This window comes from Varanus komodoensis, unplaced genomic scaffold (assembly GCF_004798865.1).
Source record: "Varanus komodoensis strain SLA01 unplaced genomic scaffold, ASM479886v1 scaffold13_1, whole genome shotgun sequence".
Lineage (NCBI taxonomy): Eukaryota > Metazoa > Chordata > Lepidosauria > Squamata > Varanidae > Varanus > Varanus komodoensis.
In genome coordinates this window covers 1,883,692-1,894,765 of record NW_025335408.1, presented here as the reverse complement: position 1 = coordinate 1,894,765, position 11,074 = coordinate 1,883,692, and the positions used below count along the sequence as shown (strand labels likewise).

General features: G+C 38.8%; 1 protein-coding gene across 1 annotated transcript in view; it reads right to left on the bottom strand.

The window, feature by feature from the left end:
• Nucleotides 1–419: 419 nt before the first annotated feature.
• Nucleotides 420–11,074, bottom strand: part of TAFA2 (TAFA chemokine like family member 2) — a 35,991-nt gene continuing 25,336 nt past the window's right edge. The window contains exon 4 of the mRNA XM_044422921.1: nucleotides 420–481. Coding sequence (XP_044278856.1) covers nucleotides 420–481 — 62 coding nt within the window. The remainder of the gene's footprint in view (nucleotides 482–11,074) is intronic.

Here is an 11,074-nt window from a genome sequence, read left to right as displayed (position 1 = left end):
TGACAGCATTTAGGTGGCCACTGAATACAGGATTTAACTTTTTAACTCTGCTTCTATTTTAAGGTTCTAATTTTAATTTAAATTATTCTATGATGTTTTGTATGTTTTGGCTGTTCTATAAACTGCTTTCCCAGTCCTTGTTAGGGTTTGAAAAGCAGAATCAAAATGCTTTTATAAATAAATGAAATAAGTGTAAGAAACAGTACATCAAATCTTGCTGCAACTACAGAAACCTGTATTTGTACACACCTGCTGCACTTTGAGTAATAAACCAAGGCTGGAACATCTTTCAGGAGTGGTTTTGACTCTTTACTCCTCAACGCACCTTCTGCCCCTTCCTGAGACTCCGACCAAGACTATGATTTACCACAACTATTGCTCCAAACGTGGAGCCAGAATATTGTGTGTGTGTGGAATAATCAAAAATTGTCATCAGGCACAGCAGAAATCTCCTTGTTCTTGAAGGGTTTTACACGTTTGCCTAAGAAACAAACACATGTGAAGTACTAGGATGAGTTGTATAAAACAAAACCGGGATTAGTGGCATAACATTTGGCTTATAAGGAAAAGATACACTATGTCTTTAACAGTGCAATTGTGTGCATAACAACTCAAAAGTAGCTCCATTCAGTGCAATGGTCTTACTCCTGGGTATGTGGTACAGGATTGCAGCCTTAGTGTACTTATGCATGTTTAGACAGGAAAAGTCATATAACTCCCAGCATTTTCCAGCAAGCATAAGCCTTTTTGTCTGAACATGCATAGGATTGTACCTTTAATGTCTTAAATATAATGTTTTGTTACCAAACAACACGATTAAGAAAAAGTTACTCTTCCAGGTTAATGAAATGTACTGTCAATAGAAATTTCTTGCTAGAGGATTAACAGCATACATTAAACTGAAATCAAGTAAGTCATTCATTGAATTTAAACAATTCTAACCAACTAACTGCTGAAAAGTTCTTTTTTAACATAGGGAGGAAAATAATATTACATTTTCTGTATGGGCAGGATGAAATTCAATAAATGTTAGTCATGGACATATCCCAGTGAAAGCAACGGGAAGTATTTCTGTCAGAAAATTCCTATCCCTCCCTTCCATTTTGCACACAGGGTTCATAGTAACATATGACAAATTTAAAGCAGAAGCAGTAACAAAAATATATGAATAAATAACAAAAAGTGAAGATGAATACGGCAGATGAAGCAGTCTCAGATCAAAGGTCCAGCTACTAAGAAAATTTAATTGGTCATTTAAATAGTTGTCTAATTAAATGGAAATGAGGGTACTGTCCTACATGGTGGCCTATAATTCCCTATGTGTAGACAGTTGTAGGTATCCACCTGAGAGCTGGAAGTGCACAGAGGCAAGGATTCCCTCTCCTTGCAAAAGACACAAAGGTAGCCATGTCATAAGTGGAGCCACCTGGAGCCAGGGGTCAGACTAGATGGCCCAGGAGGCCCCTTCTGACTCACTCTGTTTCTATGCTTGTATGATTTGGCCAGATATGTTTGTCCAAATCTGTTCACAAGAAGGAGATGCTGATTTTTCATGGGATGTCGTGTGTGGTTTCTCTTCTCCCCACCCTTGAAGCATCTCCCCAAATACCTGTGCTCTGAGGTTGCAGCTTGTGTGGAAGGAACTGCACCAGATGCGAGGGCAGAGGGAGAACCTTCCAGAAACCATTCCTTGCTGTGACCTTGCAGGATAACCATGAAGTCACTGCAGAGACTCCTACTTACCCTATAGCTGGCCAGACAGTGTCCACTGGCCATCGAATTGCATGCTTACAGCACAATCCTATAAATGCCTTAGAGGTCCCATTAAGTTAGTGGAGCTTAGCCTCAGGTAAATTTGTATGACTGCAGCCTTATTCACAATTAGGTTTTGATAGAATGTGACTTCAGAACACATTATTTTCATGCACTATTTGCAAATCAATTACGAAGGGAATAACAAAGAAGCCTGAATATATCCTGACTCAAGCTTCACTCTCATACAGATATCCAACCGCATGGTCTGCCCCATTCAGTTCAACTGTAGAACCACAGTCCCAATATCGAGACCAGCATTCTGATATTCTGTAGCCTGAAGTGCCTGATCTTGCCTAATCCTGGAAGCTAAACAGGATCGGGCCTGGATGAAATCTGGATGGGTGACTTTGAATGTTATTAATTGCCCAAAGAGCTTTGGCTATGGGAAGTACAGAAATGTAAAGTCATAAGAAAAATACCCTTCTGAGCCTTGCCAATGTCCTTATCAATTTCATCTTCCACTTCAGTCCTGACACTTTTTTTAAAGGTGCCTCATGTTTTACAGAAAAAACAAAATTGGTTCCTAAAGCTCCTTATCTCTTGTAGCTCCCAGATGTTCTCTGGTCTTCCCACTTCCCCTGTACCTCTCTTCATCCTTATCACCTCGGCCCTGATGCAAGCAGTCATATTATTGCACAGTGAGCAGGATCACTAAAGATATGTAAATGTTATGGCAAAGCAGTAAATCAGAGAAGAAAAATATGCAAATTTCAAGGCAAAGCAGTCAATCCAAGGGAAAAATAGGAAATAGTAAAACTAGTAAAAAACTAGTAAAAAACTTGCAAATTTCAAGGAAGAGCAGTACAATTCAGAGGGGGAATCGCACAAATCTCAAGGCAATGAAAATTTTGAGGCAATGCAGTAAAACTGGAGGGAAATTGTGCACATTTCCTAACAGCAGAGTCTCACTACTGGGCATTTACACAGGGCTGGAAAAAAATGCAAACACATTTTGGCACACTGTCCAGTGTTCTTTCATCTTGATTTTGAGGACCACAGGGTAGAAAGCATTAAGGAGGAAGATGAAATATAGTGGTGGCGCATGTGAAATTGAGAGGAACACCAAGTATTTTTATTGGTCATCCCAGGAAGTCCTTTAGCCTGAATACCCACAATAAATTCACTCTGCCAGATTCAGAAGTGGCAAGAAGCTATGCAACAAGCCAGTGTGGTGTAGTGGTTAAGAGCATGGGACTGGGACTCAGAGGATCTGGGTTCTAGTCCCCGCTCGGCCATGGAGCCAACTGGGTGACTTTGGACCAGTCACAGACTCTCAGCCCAGCCTACCTCACAGGGTTGTTGTTGTGGGGATAAGATGGAGGAGGAGAATGATATAAGCTGCCTTGAGCCCTTTGTAGGAAAAAGGCAAGATATAAATAAATAAATAAATAAATAAAAAACAAGTCATGAGTTGTCAGGGTGGCTTCTTTGTGAAAATAAGCCAATCTGCAGAAACTGGGCTGGGTGCCAACAATGCAATAATCCACTATAGCTGATCAGCCTCTAGAACTGATCACAGCATCGCATGTGGACCAGTCTCATTTTGGTGCAGGATACATTTGTGAATGCTGCCTAATGAGGATAAAAGCCCATAAATATATAGGGGTGGCTCATACTAAGCACTGGACCACCTGAAATCATATACCTACTCCCTGAAGTGTGTATTGTTATGATATGGCATAGAATCACCTTTGTGCACAGTAAAGTATGGTATTTCTTCGCCAGTAATGCCCAGTTTTAACTTTTTAGACATTTCTAATAAGAATGGGGTACAGGCAGTTTTGAATAGAGTGGGACACTGAAACTTTGTATTGTGGGTATTTTTTTTTCATTCTAATCAAATTGTTCTCCCAGAAAAATAACTGTTTTGCAATTATATGGAATTCCAAAGTTATTTCCCTCAAATCTGGGACCTATACTCTTAAATGATATTGCAGTATCAACAAAGATCAAAACCGTGAGAGGCAAACTTGATCTTATATGGAAGATGTAAAAGGTGAAGGGAGTTTGTAGAGATGAGCTGCTTCACTCATTGCCCTATAGCTGTTTTTCTTTATGAAATCTCGCTATTCTTTCAGGTCAAGAATAGGCAACATTTGGTTCTACAGCCCCCCAAAATTTGGAGCAGGAATGTTAAAGTGAAAAAAAAATGAGAAAGATGTAAGGAAGGAAAAGGGTAAAAATCCCTCCTACCCCATTCCTTCTATCCAACCAACAGCCTCCTACAGCAGCTTTTAATTGTCGAAACAAAAACTGATATTTCATCTATTTGTAATACTTAAATACCACTAGATATTATAAAACTCATAAATAGTTTACATATGTTGCACATTTCTACTGTGTAATGTCTACTTCATCCCAGTTATCACCTCTGATGTACATTATTGACAAAAGATTTCATCTGTGAATCTCAAGGTAAATGTCAGTTTTCACCTAGAAAATTAATTCCTCTTCCCTCTTCTTAATAAAAAATTGACTGCTGGTTGAAACTGAAAATAACCAAGAACTAGTATTCACCCACTCATAAAAGATCAAAGCAATTACAGAATACAAGTTTATCACTACTGATGGATAAGGTCACCTGATAAGGGATTTCATAATCTAAACATCCTTGTCCCAACTTTCCATTAAAAGTTTCCTAACATGAATACTGCCTACTTTATCCAGTGTGGTATAGTGTCAAATTTGAACTAGGGAGACATGCCTCATATCCCTGCTGATAAGACATTTACTGGGTACCTTTAACATAGTTTCCATTTCTCATACTAGCCTACAGCACAGGCTGGTTGTGAAAGTGAAAAGGAACAACACATGCTGCCTAAGTCCCTGGGAAGGAGTTGGATAAAAATAGAACAAAAGTAGGCATATAGGCATTGCTGTGTACCACCTGCACTTTGCTTCTAGGTTTTGCTGCAGCATTTCCTATAGATGAAAAGACAAAGCGCTTTCTAAATCAACAATGACATGTCTTTTCATCGCTGGAATAAAGAACACAACCAGCAATCAAATCTATAGTGCTACTTGTAATCTCTCCCATGCTTACAAGGCCTTAATACATTTTTTCTTAGGAGAAAGCAGTCTAAGACATGTGGGAATGAAACATACAGCAAGTTTATATAGAAACTGAACTTGAAGTGGGCATGGTAATCTACCACAGCATATTTACTTGTGTGCAAGTATCTTAAATTCTGGAGTTTGGGGGAAAAAAACCCTAGAAAAAACACTATTCTGATTCCTGCTTTATTTTAAAGCAAAGAACTCTATCTGAAAATCAGGCTCAGTGGAGAGTAATACTAGCTGTTTCTAGTGTTTCAACTCAATTTTTGTTGAGACCATCATGCCAAAAACAAATCACAGAAGAACCAAGTCCTCTACCAAAGAAAGCTAGATTAGGCTCTAGAATCTCCAGAACAGATGGAAGCGGTAAACCAAAACATCTGGAGGGTCATATGTTACCCACTCCTGTGACTACTTTTTATACAGAATATCTATGAAGCATGAAGGTCAGTAGCAATACATCTAATGAAGAAAAGGAAAAGGGGAAGCAAACCCTCCAAAATTGTTATCTGTAAGTACACAGTCATTTAAATTGATTTTTGAAGTCCTTTTCCTTAGGATCCAGACTTAGAACTGATTCTAAGTAACCATGCCTACTTACTAGATGAACAGACACATTCCCCTTTTCATAAGTCTCCCAATTTTCAGTATAAAGTACTATCCCCTTATGTGTATTCCAACAGTGGTTTTCATTGTTTCATCTTGGATAATAAAACATTATATAGCAACAGAAAGGCATTTTCAGTACTATGTCCATCATGTAAAGAGAAAAAAACCTAGCAAAACAACTTTTATGGTTACAATGTTCTCTTCAAAGTTTTGAAAATATTTGTATATTGCTCATTTGCTAATGATTTTTTGCATAGCCATGAGAAGTAGCATCAGAGTAAACTGAATATAACATAAAAGTATTTTTAAAGAATTTAAGTGACCTGCAGCACAGTGTCAGAACTTAAAACTATGCGCACGTTCCAGCCATCGTTGTTAAACATGGAAGAGATAAAATTTTAATGAAAGCTAGTTGAAACGGCAAACAGAAGACAAAAAGAACTATGACAAGGGCCAGTGCAAAGGAATAGATGGGAACAAGAAAGAAAAAGAAAAAAAAAACCTTCCAGAAGATGCATGAAATCAAAGGCACATTCAAACTTAGATTAAGAATGCTGGAAGACCAACAGGGGAACATTCTATCTGAGCAGGATAAAATAGAAGTGGAAAGAATATATAGAAGAACTATACAGAAGAGATAAAAGGATGACAAACTCCTGCAAAGAGGAATCCTATGAGAAAGGACATGCAATATTAGAAAGTGAAAGCTCTTTTCAAAGCACTGGAAGAATAAAGCTCCCAGAATACCTAGGGTACCAGTAGAACTATTCCAAGCAGCAAAGAATGACTCTGCCCACTTCCTAGCAAGAACATGCCAGAATAGATGGTAAAAGACTGGAAACATTCAATATGCAGTTCAATCCCAAAGAAAGAAGATGCTAAGTAGCACAGCAACTGTGGGATCATTGCAGTAATTTTCCATGCAAACTAGTGATGCTCAGGGTGTTACAACAAAGAATGATATCCTATATGAAGTAGGAAATGTCTGACATTCAACCAGATTCTGGAAAGAAACAGGTGTCAAGATCGTATCACAAATAATACTGAACATAGTAAAAAGGGTAAGAGGATTGGCCTGTGCTTTAATAAACTTCAGCAAAGTCTTTGTTTGCATGGAACACAAGAAGCTATGGATTATTTTGAAATAAATGGGTATGCCTAAGCACTTTATTGTCCTAATGCATAACCTGTAACATATACAACAATCTACTGTTAGGACCATATATGGGGAAATAGAATGGTTTCCTACAGGCAAAGATGTCAGATAAGGATGTGTTTTATGTTCATATCTGTTCAATCTGTATGCAAAACATACCATAAGGAAAGATGGATTAGGATCAGAATGAAAATTGGCAGAAGATCCATAAATAATGATATCTAGTTCATACAAAAGCAGAAATGGATTAAAATGACTCCTGATGAAAGTGAAAGGTGGCAGTACAAAAGCATGACTGCAGTGGAATATTAAGAAAACAAAAATGATGGCTACTGAAGAATTACATAATATTACTGTCAACACTGAAGAAATTATACCTTGGACTCAATCATCAATTGAATTGTGTTCTGCAGCAAAGAAATGAGAAGACTGAGACTAGGGATGGTAGCAATAAAGGAACTAGAAACGAGTGTATGGATGCTTCACAGGGGACCAAGGCCAAGATTATCTGCACTATTGTATTCCTGATCACTGTGTGTGGTTGTGAAGGATGGATAATGAAGAAAGCTGACTGGAAGAACATTTCAAACCTGCTGCTGGAGGAGAGTCCAAATATCCTGGACTGAGAGGAAGTGGGATCTAGAGTTAGGATCCTTTTCCTAGAGCAAAGATGATGAAACAGTAGGTTTTATACTCTAGGCATATCAAGAGAAGGGAAGACTCACTGGAGAAGGCAGTATCATTAAGGAAAGTTAAAGGCAGAAGATGGGGAATACCAAATATGAGATAGATCGATTCCATAAAGAAAGCTACAGCCTTGAGTTTACAAGAGCTGAGCAGCAAGGTCAGGGACAGGACAGTCTGGACAGCATTTCTTCAAAGAGCCCCTGTAAGTCAAATATGATTTGATGGCATGGAACAATAACACTTGAAAAGACAAGATGCTGATACTAAAAGAACTTCATCTTTTCTTTTTTCATAAGGTCTGAAGAAGACTTTCATTGGTGAAGGGCTAAGGAAAGTATTCAAGCTTTCCACACTCTTTAGGACGTTATATCAAGGGTTATATCATTGTATCATGACTGTAAGGAACATGAAGGTGAAGACTGCCACTAAGATTGTCCTTCCCCACAAAATACTTGACCATCTAAGCTCCTGAAAAGGGCAAGCTGAGGACCCACCAAATACTTTGCATTCCAGTGAAGTATCGCTTATCTCCTTCTTGTCCTCAGAATGTCTTTCCCCGAATCCTAGCTCCAAAGTTGATCTACTACCCTCTGACCTTCTGCTGGCATGGAAAAAACAGTTCCAGCTGTAAGGATGGAGGATGCACCAACATCAGAGTTCCACCTCTGATCAGCGAATGTTTTTCTGAGCTTGGAGCTAGAACTCTGAACTTCCTATGGCCATCTAGACAGCATCTAGTGGACACTGTGGCCTTAAACTTGGACACTTACATTTAGAAAAGAAACAAAAGCACGGGGACATGTCTTTCCTTCTACCTTGTAAAGTTTTTTATAGTAAACATGTTCTTTCTGAACTAAAGAACTTCTCTAGACAAGGCTGCTTAAGCCACTGCTTCTGCCACCAGATGAATTGCAAAATTAGACAAAGTCCCTCCACCCCTTTTCCAGCCCTTTTCTTCTTTCTGCTACATAACCCCTTGGTGGCACTGTTATAATGACACTGAGGGAGAGTTGCAATTTGTTTTACCACACCAAAAATTGGCTATTCTCTGCTCTAAAAACCCTACAAAAGTGATGGGAAAACACAGAAGTTAAACCCAAGGATGATAATGTTGTCTAACAGTGTGAATGCAGAACAGTAAGTGGACAATGTAAACTACTTCAAAGCATATGCATTTCAATGAGGGATACTTTTTATTGGAAATATAGATTTGTGTTATATAGAGAGAAGCCATGTTCCACAAAGTGCTCCTTAAACTATATGATTACATGTCAAGATGCACTGACAGAAGAACTGCCAAGCTGACATTTTAGAATATTTTCAGTGGCCGTGTTCCATGGTAGCCATAATTTAGCATAACAAAATCAATATAATATAACAATATAACAATGAGTCCCTTTCCTTCTCTTCTTCCAGTGTGGTTGTGAGCCACTGGAAATTTCACTTCCAGTTTCCATTAACCAAGTTGAGTGTGTAGCCAATAACTGTGGTTGTTGTTAAATAATTCTGACTATGTATAAGCCACTTCTTAGGGTAAACCAAGCTGCTGCTCATCGAAACTGTAAAATGCAGAACACAATAAAACAATTTTCCCTGACTGGCCTCATCCAGATATGTTGAACTATAACTCCCATAATTCAAAGCCATGCAGGGGTAGGCTAAGAACATACGAACAGCCAAGCTGGACAAGACAATTTCGCCAGTGCTTTGGCCACACAGTGATAAACCAGCTGTCTACAAAACCTCACAATCATGATTGCAACAGCAACCTCCTGCTGAATTCCGGTAGAATTCCTCAGCAACTGGTGTGCATTGGCACACTGATTCTAACAGTGATGGTAGCATGCAGCCATCAGGACTAGCAGCTCTCAATAGCCTTCTTCTCCATGAGTTTGTCCACTCCCCTTGTAAAACCATTCAAATCGGTGGGCCACATGACATGTCATGAACATAAATTCCAAAATTTAACTATGCATTGTGCGAAGAAAACAAAAGGCACTTGATGCAGCTGCAAAGGGGGGAAGGGATAGGCTTCAACAGAACAACAGTAATATAAATAACTAATAGTATTTTTTGTGTAATCAAGCCAGCTTTATATCCCATCCTTTGAAGTTGGCTTGTTTCAAACAAACCATAGTTAAGATTAATCATCTTAATCTTGTTGTACTGTCATGTTCCGACACTTGTCATGTTCTGACAATGCAACAAGCTGAAAATGAACGCTTTAAAATGCCTCCACACAGCTGTGCTGAAAGCCCAGAAGGTTCACATCCAGTGCAGCCAATATGCATTCATAATTTTCAGGTGTTACACAGCTTTTAATGAGACATGCTGTGGCCTGCTCCTGTTTCCATTCCTTTTGCAAGCATGTACTGCCAGTGAAATAAATGAGGAAAATCAAATTGCTGAAGGAAATCCTAAGGTTTCAGTCAGTTTCTCTGCATGTCCTTAGGCCATCAAGAAACAATGTGCATGACTTGAAATTAGATTCAATCAATCTGAAATATTTCATAGTATTAAGAAATCAAATGTTAAAACCTACCACTGCACACAATATTGTAAACAAGGAGATGCACAATTTTAATTGTAATTCTAGATTTTTTGTGGTCCTTTGATCATTCCCTTGTCTGCACTTAATCCTTGTTTCATGTAAGTGCTTTGCAGAAATCACCAGGCCTTATCAAGAGCTAGTAAAGCCATTCACATGCTTTAGTGCTAAATAAATAGCACTCGGTGGCCCTAACTCACAGCTATAAGTAGAAAACATTGTGACAGATCAAAGATATACTATACAGAACAAATAAATCTCAGCAGGATTAGGGCCACAAAATAGTGTGGAGAGGCACCTGCGCACGATTACCTTGCCTGGCTGGGTTATAAGGATTCTGGAACAGAGAGTTCTCATGGTGGGTTAGTGTGAATGAATGGATCTGCAATGCTGAATAGCCACTAGCTGAACAGCTAGTTTTGAAAGGGGTAAGAAAACCAGAATGAACAAGTGAAGTGGATGTTTGATCCTACATTGAGGAGAAAAAAGCTTTTTGTAATCTTCAAACGGCTTTTACTGAAGTTTCTCCCTTGGTCAGAAATTGCTATGCCAGATTAAGTCAGTTGGAAACAGCACCCAGAAAGTGAGAAATGTTTCAATGCCCTTCTTGTGTGCTGACCACTATTACTCGACTGTCCCACAGGATCTAATTTATCAGTAGCACTGCGATACACACACTGCATACTAGTTTTCAAGACAAATGACACACCATAAAATATCTCGGCTTAATCTGAGCCATCGTTCTATTTCTGAGAAGAAATTGAGAAAGCGAAAAGATTCAAAGGGAAAGAATTAGCAAGAGAGCAATATTTCTAACATTTTCTTTTTCCCCGTCACAGACAGCAGTACTTGTCCTGTTTCTCCCCCTTTGCAGCTGCGTCAAGTGCTTATGCATCTGTTGTAATTCAGAGTTGGACAGATCATCAACTGATATAGCTGCTTCATTGACACTAATATCAGCCTTGGTTTCAAGATAAATTCCCCTTCTTTATCTAGGGACTCATTCTCAACTCTTCTGTATTGTTCTTCCTTACCCATCCTTTTTTCTCTGCTCAGCAGGCAGGCAACTAAGCAGAAGTAGTCCTAGCAGAACAAATGGGGATCATGAGAGCAATAGCAACAGTTGTTGGCACCAGATGATTACATTAATCTTACCAATTATCAAAGTCTCTGTAATTGTCTTTTTTTGGGATACATCAATT